General features: G+C 42.8%; 2 protein-coding genes across 2 annotated transcripts in view; one reads left to right on the top strand and one right to left on the bottom strand.

The window, feature by feature from the left end:
• The first annotated feature begins 7218 nt into the window (after window positions 1–7218).
• LOC120897241 (BTB/POZ domain-containing protein kctd15) overlaps window positions 7219–16916 on the top strand; it is a 51626-nt gene continuing 41928 nt past the window's right edge. The window contains exon 1 of the mRNA XM_040301953.1: window positions 7219–7700. The gene's annotated coding sequence lies outside the window, so the exon portion shown is untranslated. The remainder of the gene's footprint in view (window positions 7701–16916) is intronic.
• On the bottom strand, window positions 8565–10678 carry LOC120897240 (leucine-rich repeat transmembrane neuronal protein 2-like). Its single transcript, XM_040301952.1, has 2 exons — window positions 10543–10678; window positions 8565–10475 (listed from the first exon to the last, which is right to left on the bottom strand). Exons 1-2 carry the CDS (start codon window positions 10554–10556, stop codon window positions 8774–8776), a joined length of 1716 nt encoding a protein of 571 aa, XP_040157886.1. The 5' UTR covers window positions 10557–10678; the 3' UTR covers window positions 8565–8773.

A 16916-nucleotide genomic window follows, 5' to 3' on the forward strand; every position in this document is an offset into this window, starting at 1 on the left:
TATGTTTTTGTTCATTGTTGTGCTTGTTTCTTGTTGGTAATTTGTTTCATTATTATGTGTGTTTCCAATATTTCTTTCATTGGTCCACCCACAGCCGTGTTCAAAATGCCTGAGATAGAGTCAGATGATCTTCGACCACTCATAGTTCTGTAGATTTTATTAACTTAACAAGCTTGGATGATAAGATTTTAGCTTTGTATTTTCATATCATCGTTAAGTTATTGTAAATGTCTCGTAAAATAGCTGACCCCTAAGAGAGTTATCAGATTCCAAGGAATTCTTCGAGCACATGGGCTATTAACTCTTCAAGCATCTTCGAGATTGGACTCGTAATTATTATTACACATCTTCGTGGACCCAGAAGCTAGAACGTCGATGATATCTGATTTGTTGCTTGATGCTCTGTGATATCGTAAAATCAGATAAGGTAAATTTATACTGTCATCTATCTTACAACTGTTTCTTTAACATTCAGATATTCATACAACAAATATTGTACCGTATCATCGGTTCATAAAAAGGTCCATTCGTTCTTGGAACGGTATTGCCTCAGAATCGTTTTTGAAGAAAACGTCACCCAGATTTTCAGCATATTAAGCAATTCTTAAATGAACAATTGTATAATTTACTGTAACGTATAATAAAACTTTTCTAACGTCTTTCTTTAATTGATAGTTTGTTTTTTTATAAGCCGTAATATGATTTTTGTTTTGTATCATCTTGTTCAACTATATGGCATTACATTTGGAATTCTGTTTTAGTTTTATAATAAAGAATTAAATGTATCACATAATATCTAAAACGCATAATCCTGTCCAAAACAAAACATTATACTTCATTGCGTTTAGAGTAAGCTCTTTACACACAAAGTGCCAGCTGCAAACAAATACCTTCGGTTCTCATCACATATCACAGTCCCACTCCTCATCCAGTATTTAGAACCAATCAACGATGCTGCTGCATATTGCAAATTCAACGGTTTTGCTCCCCGTGCGGCTTACTGTTGAAGTTATTACCAGTCGTACGTCAACTCCTTCCGCTCCAAATCCTCCAAAATTGTACACACGAGAACAGTTTCCTAACAAAAAACACCCCGAAACACACACACGCGCGTATGATTTTCATAAGTATCCCATTTCGAAAGCCCCCGACAAAATCCTTTGCGTCTTTTTTTCTCTCTCCCCTCACTCTTAATCACAAACTCGCATACCCAGCTTTTATACGAGCTCGCTAGCCGAAGTGCAACCGTACTGTTGAATTAGCGTCAAATATTTAATTTTACCATATCCCGCGGCCAGGCTTCATCATGTTACACGTGATATTGGTACTGGCGCACAATTTTATGTGATTTGCAAAATGAATTTTCTGGGAATTCGGTCCACCATTGCCACAACCGCACGCCCTCCACACACCCATCGCAGCGATCGGGACTTTTCTGGGAAAGTTTGACGAACTGGCTCAGTTACTGGTGGGATTGGGCGTACCAACGCATACTGGATTTGATTAGCTTAACCTCATAAAGCATGTGCTGAGGAAGAGGGTGGGCTTCATCATCATGGAAGGGGCAGCATTTCCCATCCACGCATCTGTTTCCCCATTCTCAAGTCCGGATTGTTTTTTGCGATGTTTGGTTTCATCAACAAACAGATCGGTTACTATTAAATCGTGTGGTAAATGTTGCAGTTATTTTGATTAAAATACAAAGCTACAAGTATTACAAGTTATAGTGTAAGGGGTCTCTATCTGCAGTGCGTATAACAAAATTGGATAAATGCAGAAAATAACTTCCAAGATCAATCTAATGATATTAACATGCAATACAATTCTGAGTTTGATAAGGTTCGACTCGAGAAATATTTTCTTCAGAAATACTATTATTTCACAAATTCCACTGTTCAAACTTTTATGAATAGTTGACTTTCATGTTTTTTCTTATATGATTGAGTTTTGGACAATATCGATCAATTAGTTTCGCTTTTCTGATATGACCAATGTTTTTAAAGATTCCACTCTTCATATTCAATTTTCCGTTGTATTCATTTTATTTTTAAAGAAACAAGGTCCCTGGTTAGCGAGTTCATCAATCTGGGCTTTGACCCTGGATTTTAATTACCAATTATTCAACGACCCTCAGAAGAGCTAATTCTAATTCACAGAGGCATGCACTTTACATAGTTTCAAAATCATGACCACATCTTGTACATATTAATTTATCATCCGTTTTATATTTTTAGACAATAAGCTGAAATTTCATTCCGTTCCTTCTGAAAAAAAACTTATGTTTCAGCTTGTCAGCAGAGTAATATACATCATTCGGGTTGTATCCATTTGACAGTTACGGTCTGCCATATTAGTTTGCAGCAATTGTGTGTAGAGATATAAGACAAAGATATTTTTTTAAATTGTTTTGGTTCGTTTTTTTAATGAGTTTGAGTACTTTTGTTTAACTAAAATAAAATCGTCCGAAACAAATTTTAACCTTTCTTGGTACAATATTTATCCTTCAGATAATAGTAATCAATCCTTCATGAATCAACCTGATAGCACCCGCGACGAATCGGTTTTTGTTTACATATCTTCCAAGCTGAAATAATCTAGGTTAAAATACTGAGACTAGTTTTACGCGTGATTTTGTATAGAGTGTTGACATGATGTTAACCGCCAAGAGTCAAACTCCCTGTAAAATAGCTGGCTAGTATCTTAAAAGCTGTTTATATTTTCCAATTGTTTGCTCTTGGAACGACAGCGAAACAGTATGTAAGCATTTGCAAATTTTTTCAAATGGAGTGTCATTGTTTTTTCTCAAAGCTCCGATTATTTCAGTGAGTATGCAAATGAGAATTCTCTGTTTTAATGTCAGTCTTTAAGAATGAGTGGAATCTTTATTCCACTCAAATCAACTTATTTGATTTTCAAATGCTTCAGCAGTTTACTCATGGAATAGACTATGATGATGACTAATTGCTGATCTCACACGAAGCAGTTTGTTCTCAAACTATGGAACTCAGTTCAAATGAGATTTTAAACTTACGTCCGGCATGACTAAGCATGTTTACAGTTTTATTTCTTTCCATTCGCTGAAGTTCCTTGTTATCGATCTTGGTATCCATGGATCAGCAAAAAGAACTAGTTAACCTTATTAAGGTATGGTTTTGACCCTCTGCTAACGTTGCTATGCCAAGTAAAAAGGCAAATTACAATGTTCTAAAACTTTTCGCTCTTTAAATTAATTACCAATTGCCATAATAATAGTATGAAGAAGTAAATGCTTTGATATTTAAATAACCCACCCGATTTGTTTGCCCGTTTGACCACAACCGGAACTTCTCAGCATCCCGAAAGTCGAACGGACGGCTTGCAAGATCACAGAAACTAGATACAACCCGCGCAAGCTTCTTTATTATAAGCTACGCCGCACCAAACCACTTGCGGCAATGTTATCGTTCCCGGGGAAATCATTTCACCGGCTGGTAGCGGACGGGGCAGAGATAGCCGAAGCTGCCGGCAGATCAGCTCTGATCGTTCTGCTCCTTTTTCTGCTGACTGTCGCACTTTCGCTTTGTTTCGCTCGCCAGCGTCTAGTTCGAAGCTCCTCGAGGATTATGATTGGATCTCAATCTTGGCGCGCTCGTACACACACACACACACGTTCGCTGTGCTCTCCCTCCCTCGCTCGGGGGAAAGAACAGGAAGTGAAGCATACATATACGCCGTGTGTGTGTGTATGCCACAGTGCTGTAGGTACCATACACATTTCCATACGCTCCAGTGCAGTGACGGCCGGCGGGCAAACCGTTTCCTAGCTGGTTTTAGCGAGAGCAACCGACGAAAGAAGCAGCAGCACCACGAGCTCGGAAGCAAGAAGAATAAGTTTCCCTCCTGCCCTCAGGACACGCTCGGGCCCGGGCCCGCTGTGAACACACACTCACGCGATGCTATCTCGTTCACTCTATTTCACTTCACTTGTTTTATTCTGGGGCCCCGGTAAAGCCCTTGCGGGCGGGTTCACTTCTCGAGTTTCTCGAGTTTCTTCCGAGGGCTCCAGGTTTCGGATCGCGCGGTACCGACGTACCCCCAACAGGGATCCCTCCCCTTCTCTCCTTGGCTTGCATAAAACTCAAACAACCAAAACCGTGTATGGTGCGAGGATACAAGCACACACAGCCAAGCGCGCGCGGACGGTTTGGGCGATTGCCGCAGGATATTTCAGCGAACGACGGTGCGGCGTGAGTGGAACGGCATCAGGCAAGGCTCGCAAAAAAGGGAGCGAAATAAGCGAATATATTTTATACTTTTATATATTTATTTTATAAGAGCCCGCGGGAGCTTGGGAGCCATGCAATGAATTTCCATGCACGCCGGCCAACTTGCTCGTGGTGTTTTGAATTTAAACGGAGAACAAGCAAAAATCCCCCACCGCCTCGCCAGCACCAGCGTTCGTGCTTCGTGCCGAAACGGAATGTCAGGCCCGTATGTGTGCGCCATCCACGCTGCCGGAGGGAACCCGTCCCGAACCAGAGCGCACACCAGTGGGGCGAGTGGGCACCACACTGGCAAGGGAGGTAAGGCGTACGGAGGGAAACCTTGGTCGCCCGTAGGCTAAAGGCGCACGTTGATCCGAACCGCTCGCGTACCGGCCGAGTGAGCGAGTCTGTTGCGGAGTGTCTGCGAATATAATATATGGCCGCCCGGAGGGCATCTGCCCTCGGGGCTATCGAGCGCTCATAACATGCCACACGACAGCGGGTCTGCATCGTACAGCGCACTGCCCTCCGGCGGGTTCGGTTTGGTGGAATCGACCGAGTGGCTATGTGTGTGTGTGTGAGCGATTGTTTCGACCCAGGGCAGCACCATTGTGCGCCATAGCCCGAATCGGAACTGTTTGGCTCGTTTTCGCAAACCATTTATCTCTCGATGGATTCCAGTCAATCTGCCCCACCACGCGGCCGCACGAACCTTGCACGCCCTTGTGGACGAAGATTAATGTGACGGCCGAACTGGCGGTCGTGAGGTACAGGTGATGGAATTTATTGTCTAATTGGATTCTGAGGGCAGGCTAGGTTGGGCCAGCAGCCATCGTTGTGCTTTTGGAAAACCCCTTTGCATACCGTCGAGATTAATAATACATTTCTAAGGTGAGATTTACCGATTGTGATTTAAGCAAACAATTTTGATCGGTTTTGTTTAATATTTTTGAAAATCAATTAGTTTTATTGTCATGCAATCGCTGGTTAGAAGCACAGTGTTGCTAATTCTGAGTCACTCCAATAATACCCATTTATTACTACACACCTTTTCCCAACTTACTTACCAACCAAAACACCCTACACAAGGTGGCAAAAAAAGTTCGGAACGAGGAGTGTGTGTCGGAGGGAAGTATAAACAACATGACAACATAAACCTAAACAACGACAACGACAAGGGTGTTGTTGGTGATGGCGGAGTAGCGACATTTCATGTTGCTTGCAGCGGGGACGCCTTCACCATCAGCTGATGGGCATTCTGAACCGGTCCCGAAAGCCGAAGTGAGCAAGTCGGGCGTGAGATGGCGCGAGAAAAAGTTTCATAGTGAGCGGATGAATCCGACAATCGGTGAACCGGTTTTGAACAGCACGTTGCTTGCCGCACTATGGACGATTATTTGTGGATATTTTGTGTCGGCTTGCAAAAATTTTAAGAATTAAAAGCACAAATTTTTGATGAGTATAGCTCCGATAGTAACTTAATCTAATCTAATGGAAAAGAAACATTTAATTTAATTTTTTTTTGAAAAGAAACATTTTTTTGTGAATCTAATAGAAAAGAAACATTTAATTTTCAATCCCAACATCCAAAACAAGTTTTGTATATTTCTTTCTTTTTTTAGCCAAAATATTTTTAAAACGAATTGTAAAGCCTTATTCAAACAGACAAAATGTCATAAATTCTATTAAATGGAACCTAACCATTTGTGGTAATTTGGTAATATGGTATTTTAAATTTTAAATTCCAAAACTTTTAGCGTTTTATTTCAATAGAATAATTGTATACGCAAATAGATTGTAAAAACGCTTTGATGTAAAAATTAGCCAAATTCATCTTGAATATTGATTTATTCGTTTTTTAATGCTGAGACTAACGGTCTGAAATTTCTTTTATTTATCATTTTTCTGCTAATTATTTGTTTGATAACGTTTCTATTTCAATACAATTATTGTAAACCCAAATAGATTGTAAAAAAGGTTTGTTGTAAAAATTAGCCACATTCTACTTGAATATTGATTTATTCGTTTTTTAATGTTGCAGCTAACGATCTGAAATTTATTTTATGTATAATTTTTTTGTTATTGAAAACATCCTTAAGATCGGCAAACAAATGATACTGAATTCTTAAACCCAGGCGAGATTATATTCATATCGGACCTATCGCTCTAGAGTATACAAAAAACGTTTTTAAACAGGCAACACACATTCATGCATCTGAAAATGACTTAATATTATAAAACATTATTTACGTTACAACTTTCGCTAGAAAAATAAAGCTCCTGATGTTTTGTTGTTTAGTCAGCTTTGATTTTGATAGTTAACCTATTTTGAAATGTTAACTTCTTGGATGTGCTGAGACTAAGACTTTTCGTAAAATTACAACACTGTTACGATTCAAATCTTCCCTGTATTTGAACGATATTTTTCTTTGCTGCTAGCACTAGTAAACAACCTATTCAATGCGCAGGATGAGTTTGGTATCGGATACTCAGAATCAATTGGGATTAGATTTCTTTGTTTGGGAGTTTATTTGAGAGTTTATTTGTTTGAAAAAGATGTGAATAGGTATCAGATTTAATTTGTTTCTGTGTGCATTTGAGACAAGTTTCAATCTTGGTACAGGTTTTGAATCCAATACAAGAACTCACAGTACTAACTATGAAAAACTCACAAATGTTTTTAGATTTTTATTTTTAAACAATGACAAATTGCCGCCCAGTACAAGACTTTCATCGTACAGAATGTTCCAAACAATAAAATTAATACTGATTCAAACCTTGCTCTTAACATAGAACTCATTTTTAAACCAGAGACTATTTTACCTTCCAACGTCACCAGTCCGCCACCCGGTACATCGCCCATAGTGCAGTTGTACCGGTTCACGTCGCACCGAAAACCGAGCTCACCACTCACCGGTTCGTCGGTTCGGTTTCGGGAACGCGCGTGCATGTTTTGAAATCGGTGTAGTCGGTTCGGTCGCTTCGCGCCAAGTGCATTCCCACCAAGGACGGGAAACCGGTCGCAACGTTACGCAGCGTTACGCACAGGCACACGTTTGACGCGGTGTTTTGGTGTTTTGTTTCCGTGCGAACAATTATCGAGTGAGAATAATTCAATAATCCTAAACCAACCCCTTGACCAAGACACAAAAAAGTGCTATTTGTTTCGAAGAACGAGAAAGAAACACACATAGAGAGAGTGAATACATTATTTGCATACCGTGCGTGCGTGCGTACTCATCTGCGTGTCATTGGTGCCGGCTCAAGTGCAAGTGGCATTGAAGATCAGACTGGTGGTGACAGCGGCTGATCGGCGTTGTGAGTGTGTTCGGGTTGATCCGTGTGAAAGCGTGCGAAAATTGTCACCATTTTTCCGTTCGACATATTTCACCTGTACTCCGCCGATCTGGAGCAACGGAGCAGTGCCCTCGGCCTCGAGGCCAATTGCTTGAAAAGGTAGGTAAAGCGCGATGACAGCATTTCTAATAGATTTAACCACAAATCAATAAAATAGAAAACTATGAAACACATATAAAAAGTTATGAGTTATTGCGTTCTTTAAAAGAAAGACTTTTATTAAAGCATCGATGCTGTTCTGCATCACAGCATTCGTCACAAAACAAGCAGAGAAAAAAACCATACCGAACGCTTCCTAGCGGCATGTTAAGAACATTCCATTCGGAACCAAGCAACAACAAGCGAAATGCATCTCAATTGAAAAAAAGGCTCAACATTCACATGAAATTCGTTCCTTCCTTCTCACCGGTTCCGATACCGTCACATACACTCACGCTGCACCGAAACAACGCGGTGCATCTCATACACATAATGGAAGCTAATTATAATTTTATGACAATAATGACTGCCGACAGATTAATTTTACGACCCTAACGGGGGGAGAGCATTATTTATTTATCAGCGCACAGGAGCGTGTGCGGGACAAAGAGCGAGCGAACGAGCGCCGATAATTCGGTCTCGGCGTACAGACAAAAGGAATCGAACATGGTGGGGAGACGAGCGAAAAAAATAACGAACACTTCCCATTCAACTTCCGGCCCCGCATACGGGGGAGGTGAAAAAATGCCGATGCACCTTGCTCATTCCGATGTCATTAAAGGACGATCCGCATCCAGGAGGAACACAGTGAGGCAACAGCAAACGCAAGCAAACAAACGAAACAGAAAAAATGGTACCGTAACTCCATAACGAGCAGCGAGGATAATTAACAATCATGCAGCAAGCGACGGTGATCTCTACCGAATGATGATGTTAATGGGAAAATTGCCTCCGGTCCGGCTGTAGAAAAATGATACGCAATGGTATTATTGCTTGAAATGTATTCAATAATGAGCAGCATTTATCCGGGTATGGGGGATTTTTTGTTTAATCAAACCTACTGCCGACATTGAATTGCTCTTCAATTCAAATGTATCAATTTATGTTGCTGCTGTTCTCTTTTAAAACTATTCTTTAAGTTTTTACTTAAAACTACTACTTAAAACCCGGTAAACCCTCTGCAAGCAACCCACTCACAAATCCTCGTGCAGTGCCGTTTGAATGGAGGCGCCCTGTTCGCGCCGGAAGAGGATCATCCGATCGACGGCCCGCCGTACGTTCGCATTGTGATGCACCCACAGCAGGAAGCCCACGTTCAGGATCAGGATCGCGAACAGTATCAGCAAAATGAACACCTGATAGTTGTAGGCGTGCAGGGCGGTACAGGAAGCGGTCACTACCGGGGTCCCAACGGCACCGGTGGCGCGTTGATGCAACGCCCGCATCATTTCCTGCACCAGCTGCTCCGTCGTTTTGTTCATCTCCTGCATCATCTGCAGCAAACGATCGATGGAAAGCTCAGCCGACGGTGGCGCTGTGTCGATCGGATGCTCGATGGGTGTTACCACTGACAGCACCGAGCTTTGGGAGCTCTTACAGTAGATGCCCTGCACGTTGGACGCATCGAGCGTGGTGCCGTACGATTTCTGCGGCGCCACGTTGATCGAGTGCTGCCGACAGAAGTGCACCAGATCGACCAGATAGGAACAGTTCCAGGCATTTGCAAACAGCCCCAGATAGGTGAGCGAAGGGAACATGGCCGGGAGCCGCTCGTACCCGACGCTGGTCAGATTGTTGCCGTCGATGTGCAGATGCTCGAGCTTGGCCGCCGCCGTCAGCACGGTAAGATCGATCGTCTGCAGCCGGTTGAACGACACATCCAGCCAGGTAAGGTTCGCCTGCTGCGAGAACAGACCGTGCTCGAGGGTGGTCAGATTGGTGGCTTCCAGATTCAGCCGGGCCAGTTGCTGCATCTTCAGAAAGGTGGTCAGTGGCAGGGACTGGAGCGCGTTAAACGATACGTCCAGTGTGTGCAGAAAGTTCAGCGCCGACACGTTGCTAATGTCCGCGAACAGATTGTGGGAAAGGTCGAGTGACTCCACCAGTATGTTCGAGTAGCTGACCAAAATCGTTGTCAGGTTATTGTGCGACACATCGATCTCAACTGGAACCGGCGGTATCTCCACACTGGTAAGCTGGTTGCCGCGCAAATGCACCCGCTGCCACGACTGAAATCGGTCCACCATGTGGACCTCACGCAACCGGTTAAAGTTTAGGTTCAGCGAAACGATCCGACTGTGGAAGAAGGTCTCCCGGTCCAGCACGACCAGCTGGTTGTCGTTGAGCGACAGGTGGGCCAGCTCGGGCAGCTCCCAAAACACCTCCTCCGGCAGCACGGTCAGCCGGTTGTGGTTGAGATCGAGCCGCGTCAGCGTCCGAATGTCGTGGAACGTTTTGTTCCGCACCTCCTGCAGCTGGTTGTGCGACAGATCGAGCCACTCGAGCCGGTCGCAGCCCTTGAAGATAAAGTTGTTCAGCGAAGTAAGCTTGTTGCGGAGCAGAAACAGATGCCGAAGCTGCTTGGCGTTCTCGAACGTAAACTTGTTGATGTTCTCGATGCCCGTCTCCCGGAAGTTGACCGTTTGCATCTCCGGGAAGGTGGTGAAGAGGGCGCGCGGGATTTCGTCCATCTGTGATTGCTGAAAGTCGAACCAGTACGGGCGCGGATATTCGGACGAAAAGTCTATGTCGGCCGCATCGTGCACGACGGTGACGCCGTGCAGGGTACAATGGCGCACGGTATACTCGCCATCGGGATTGTAATGATCGCACTGATAGATAACGGCCTCTGTAACGCCTGTTAAGTAGACGGTGGCCACTAGAATTGCACTTATTCTACAAGAAAAATCCACATTAAACACACAAAATCAGAATGTTTTATGTAGAAGTTTCTCAAACTAACCTTAGATGATACATTTTGCAAGGGAAACACTATGGGCAGCGCTCACGGGGAAGTGTTTAGTGTCACGCTGCTAGGAGCAAACTGACGAACCCAGGAAGTGTAGCTCTTGATTGCTCTCGAGCCGACTCGCATATGAGGGCGTTCTTATCAGTTTTGTCTACACTTTTCCTGCATCGAGAGCATCTTGGCCCTTGAAAAGTTGCTGCCTTACTCAGCCGCCCGTTCCTTACGGTCAGCTGTTTGTAGACGGAGATTTTTGCATTGATAGTGATCTCTTCAAACCAAACATTTCCAAGTGACGTAATTGGAAGATGATCGCTACGAGTGTTTGCAATATACTGCGACATAGACAAATGAAGCCTCTCTGACACAGAAAAGCGAAAGGTACTATAAACAAATGAAGCTCCCCCACATCACTTGGCAGTGAGCCACTAAAGCAGACCCTGATGCAATGCTGTTCGGTTTGCATCTTTGTGTGATAAGGAGCAATGCTTCGAGATGCAAAATAAAAAAAAAAACTATCAACGAATCATATGCAGTAGCGCCACTGCTCTGTGTGTATGATAAAGCGTCATCGGACATTATTCGAGATCGTTGGTGAAACGAACGAAGCATGCAAAATAGCCGGTATGGTTGGCGGGTGTGAGTCAGTGAGCCTAGGCAAACTGACGAGCACTGAATCTTGCGCGAATCGTAGCTCATGTAATATCTCCGTGCGCCGCTGGGATCTATCATTTATGTGTAGAATTTCCCATAGATCTGTTGACAAAGTGATTGTTCAGGCGATCATGGATGTCCATGAACAGATTCGTTACAATAAAAGTTGGAGCTATCAATCATTGCCTTGGGAAGGAACACTCAGTGTGCATCCAATGTGAAAATTCCATAGTTTTAAATGATAATGTTCTCTTTTTACAGTAGGAATTGATTTGATTTTGATTAACAAAAATTCGAATACCATACTAAGTATTGGGTGTACACCTACATGTCTTGTGGATCTGTGTTGGAAAATTCGTGGAAAATTCTTGTATTCTTCCAATTTCTGACTATATGAAACTTTGATTTAGCTTTCCCAGGTTCGCCATGTGTTCTCAGATCAGACCGTTCTAAACTGTTGGTCACCTTAACATTTAGGTGGTTCTTTTACATTTGAATCACTTTATTAATTGGATGCTTATTGGAACATTTATTAGTTTTCTTTCTTTCTTTTTTCTGTTAAACGATTTTCAAATAATTTTGTGCTAATGGTTTGTTATAGAAAACATGCTGCGATGTCGGCAATACATTTTACTTGCCTCAAAAACTTCTTGCCTTTAGAAAACTTTACACATTTGTATGACTTTTCCAGTCTTATGTATTTTTCGTATGATGTTAACAAGTTCCACGAAAAAGATTCTTTGGTATGCATTATGAAGCTTAAATCTGAAATAAAATGGTTACAATGAGTTGAGTTGTTGTGTAAAATTGATTAAACATGAGTAACTTAAATCCAACTAAAATTTGCAACTATTTGAGGCCAAATTATGTGGAATCAAATAAGTTTTATTCCTATAAAGTCATAATTTTAGTTACTTGTAGTTTGCTGCAATCTAGCCTCATGCAGATCCATTCATGTGCATGAGTTCAACATTTTGCACTCCAAACTTCAAAAACCTCCATTATATGGTTTATCAAGCGCTCGATCATCGATTACGGGTTTTGGTTGGCTGAGCCTGATCAATTGCAATATAGACAATGCCGTGAATGCCACACTGAAAGGAATAATAAAGTTGTTTCGCTTTCAAATTAAACACACGATAACTTTCAATGCGTGAAGCTTTGTCACACCTCATTTCAACTGTTGTTCTTTCAACGCGATCGTAGGTATGCTTATCGCAGTAGGTTCCGCATTTGCTCTTAAAATACTTCTCTTTTTCTAACGTTATCACAACAATCACAGAAGCTGCTACTGCTGAAAGAAAAAGCGCATGGGAAAACCCATTTTATCGCACATTTTCATTTTCCTCTCCTTTTTTCCGATCAAACTACAACAAGCAGTTTAAGGCAGTTTAAGTAAGGCGCTCTTCTGTTGTTTTCTCCCAATTGGCACAGTTTTTCTTGCATTGCACCAAAAAAAAAGCTTCACATGACGATGCACTAGGAAGCTACCGAGGCAGCAAAACACACTTCATGTTGTAGAATATATCAAAACTCCGGTACGATCGAAACCGTGACTCGGACCGTGTGTTAGACGCGTATCCTTCGCTTGTAGACACTCCACAGTCCCAACATGGTGTGAAAGTGCTAAATGGACGTGTTGATGCAACGTGTCTGTTTGTTTTGTTTGTGTGCTTCTCCATTGCACCCGCCTAGTTCCGGATCAGTGTTGCTCGAATGAATGGGCCCATAATTACTCTATCAAGCTTGTTGGAGGTGTAGGTGGCCTATTAAGCGCCTTCATAATTAGATACGTGTTTGATTGGTTTTGTTGCTTTACTAAGTGATTCTCTTTGCTCTTTCGAATAGCTTTGTGCGTCGATGTAAGATCCTTTCTTTATCGCAACCTTCTTGAATGGCCTGTGTATCGGTTGTGCAACGGATTTTCGTCATTTTACCTCGCGGCTGCAAAGCATTTCTTCGCCACGGTTAATGTCTTGAGCATTTGGGCGTTCGCCTCTTCTCGCACGGGACGAAAGATCCTTTTTTTGTTTTGTATTGCTAGTTTTTTTGCTTCTTTCTCTCGTTGTTTTCTGCCCATCTTCTTTTTCTTCTTCTTCTTCCTTTGCTGTATTATGTTGGTTCAATACCCTCGGGTGAAATTTTCGCAAGCCTACGTACTGCGATGTACACACAGCCACAACTTGATATAAAACATCTCGCAACTTGCGCTGCCTTTGGTCCCCGCCGGCGTCTTTTTCAGTTCGGGTTCTCATTTTTCCTCCACGCAACCTTTCTTCAAGGTGGAACTAGAGAAGGGCACAGAGAGCAACAGAGAGAGAGAGAGAGAGAGAGAGAGAGAGAGAGAGAGAGAGAGAGAGAGAGAGTATGTGGACTCTACACCGGTACCAGTTCCAGCGGAGTTTGAACTGAAATTCCTGCCCCCGTGAAGGATGATGCAGCAGAAGGAGAAAGGACAAACGGCTCGGAGGCGTTTTGCGCCCGGTCCCAGCACGTGGTCCTTCGTGCAGGAGTCTTTGCAGATGAGCGGAGACATCTTTTTGCCCGCTCGCTCGCTCGTTCTCTCGCGCCAACTTCCGAGCACCGGGGAATAGCCCGCAGGAAGAAAGCAGTCACACAGAGTGCGACCAGCCAAAAACCGAAGGAAAGGAGGGCAACAAAAACAAAAAAAAAAAATGGAATCCATCGTGATGTCGTTTTTGGTTCGAAGCAATCACACAACCTACCTCAGGGATGGAGGGTTGGGGCGCTGCTCTCCCGCCCGGGAATTGGGGCCCAAGTGGAGAGTTTGCTTCCTGCCAGAGGGGCTTTGCGAAACCGAATGCCTAGCAACGGCAACAAAGAACGAGAGAGAAAGAGAGAGAGAGAGAGAGAGAGAGAGAGAGAGAAAGATAGAGTAAGAGAAAAAGCAAAAAAACGGCCAAGCAAACGAACAAGCAAGGACATGCCGGTGGAAAAATTGGACCCGGACTATCCCCGGAACCGGCGCGGAGAAAGGACCCCGGATAAAGTGCCCGCGGGCCGCGTGCACGGAAAAGTTTTCTTCTTTCTTCCCCCACCTTCCTCTTCCCCGTCTCCCAGAGACCGGAGCGCAAAGCATTCCCTCCGTTTGTGACGGCTTCCACCAAGGCAAGCTCGCTCTCGACTGCTCGACAGGCTGCCCGCGGGCAATGTTGGTGCTGCGTTCCTGTGCCGTGCCGTCGGGGAAGAGGGCACAGGGAATTTCGTGGTCGCCTGTCAAACGGTGCAGTATGTTCGGGATCGTGCCGCCCGAAGGCCCGTGCACAATTGTGCCTTGGTGAGAGAGAATGTGAGTGAGTTTTTTTTTTTGTTGTGTTGCCTGCCTGCTTGCTTGCTGGCCGCCTTGCCCGCCAAACAGCAAAAGACGTAGTGGATGGCCAAAAACTTGCGCTCCGCCCGAGGGCAAGGCGCGAGACGCGAGCGTCGATTTCGGGTTCGCTGCACCCAGTCCGGTCGGTTGCTGGTGACGATTCCTTAAGGACACGGTGTTCATTATTTGGTGGACCGGTATCTAAACAGCACGCTGTGCGGCTTTTCGTATGCAAAACTCATGCTCATTTGCGAAATCGGTCTGACCGATGCGCGCTCTCGACAGTGATGGGTAGTTTTGTTGCAGAGGTATGTTAATGCCGCGTTGACGGTTGTGCTTACGCTTTCGCTATTAATCATTCGGTAAGACAATGTTCTTTACAGGAAAGAGAAGTGTTCAAATCAACAGGATCAATTTTTTTTTACTTTTTTGTTTTGCGTTAAACAAATCATTTTGGTGGCATTTATTTCATATTGAATTCTGTTTTGATCGCCTAACTCGTGCAAACATGATTTTGGATGATAATTTAAGAAGTTTTTTTATATGTTAGAATAATAATCTTTTGCCTCTTAAATTTCAAAACATGCAGAACTATGCTAAACTGCTAGCAGTTCGAAAAGAAGATAAGACCTCGATAAGACCTAGAAGTTGCAAAAAAAAGAACCAACATTACATAAAGATCATTGCAGGAATTACAGCAACTCTATAGATTAAACTGAGACCAAGACAATAGAGTAGTGTGTAGGTCCACTACTCTAAAATATTAATCAGATTTTTCATATCATTTTTCAAATGATTCAAACATATACATGCAATAATACATTCTTATTCCAAAAAGAACAAAAAGTATTCCAATCTTTTGTAAAAAAATTAGCATCATTGCATTCCATATTTTCGATTCCATTGCCTAGTTGCCACTGTAAGAACATGTAATGTTACATAAACTTGAACCAATAAAGGGGCCCTTCACGATTCTAGTCTTTTTTTTTTCTTTAATGGAGTTTGATAGTTGGAGGCTGAAATCGTGTAAACACTCTATACAAACCGCATACAAAACTAGTCTTCAATTTTCAGTCTAGATTATTCTAGAAAAATGGCAAAACAAGGTAATATTTACATTTATTCCAAGGCGCATTAAAGAGATCAGATGATGGAATCCAGAATCAAAGTGTATGTAGTCCAGGTGGTCTCATAGCATGTTTTTTTTATAAGGAGGTTTGACGAATACACAAAACAGTCTTAAAATCTTCATTCACAAACAGAAGCGATAAAAATCAGTCTTCTAAATGCATACACCTTGGGATAAGCCCACCTGTATATTATACCCACTTTGATAGCTGTTCAAAATCTGCCATACAATGCAAACAACTTACTGGCTAAAATTAGAGCGAAAAAATTCAGAAATTTTTACGAGCTTAAAACGGAAAGGGCCCCAAAGACTGTTATGCAAAATTAATAATACTAATTTTGTTAAAATTGAAAAAAATTCGAAATAATTTTTAAACACACCCTGCTTGTGAATTATATTAGTTTTGCTCAATGATTGTCTAATTGTTTTTTTTTCAATTTTTTAGTTTTACTTTTAGAGTATGTTTTTAAATATTATATAAATCAATGGTATAATTGACTGCATCCCTACACAATAATACTTTCATCCCATTTTGTTTAACAAGCACGGCCACTTTATGTTCATGTTTTATGACAAGCCACATGCTACCTCCTCTTTAAAAAAATACACCATTTATCATACCTCATCGGACCCATTTTTTATCCACATACCTAACAACGTTCCAAAATTGTAACCGATAAATATAAATGTTCTTTATTACTTTTTAATGAAGCAAAAACATCCCCTAAAAATAATATATACCTGTAACCACCCTTTTAATCACATGCACATACACCAATAAAAAAAAACTCATCACACACACACACCAATGTTTCCGGTGTCCACATTGTCCCGAAAACATACTTATTATCGATTTTAATACCCTCGTTTTGCTCACTCGCCACGACGGCCGGAGCACTGGCGGCGCCTGTTTACTTTTACTTCGCGCCTCTAATGCTTTCGAAATGGCGTGCAAAACCACGTCAAAAACGCACGTGGCCGCGTTCGAGCTGTCCCCAGCGTAACGTATCAAACACACAAGCGCCCTCTTCCCCCAGCCTGCTAGCAGCTCCTGTCTCACCCCTGGAGCAATGAGCGCGCCTCGGAACCAGCGAGTCGTAAATTTGTGCGCCCGCAGGCACGCGAAAGGGAATGGGCACTCCGAATTGCGAAACACTTCTTGCGCTTCCCCTCCCGGCCAGCGGACATTTAATCAGCTTGCAGTGGTACAGCGAATGGGTCCAGCGATAATGCATCCAGGGCATGCACATTCAGTGC

Source organism: Anopheles arabiensis, chromosome 2, assembly GCF_016920715.1.
Source record: "Anopheles arabiensis isolate DONGOLA chromosome 2, AaraD3, whole genome shotgun sequence".
Lineage (NCBI taxonomy): Eukaryota > Metazoa > Arthropoda > Insecta > Diptera > Culicidae > Anopheles > Anopheles arabiensis.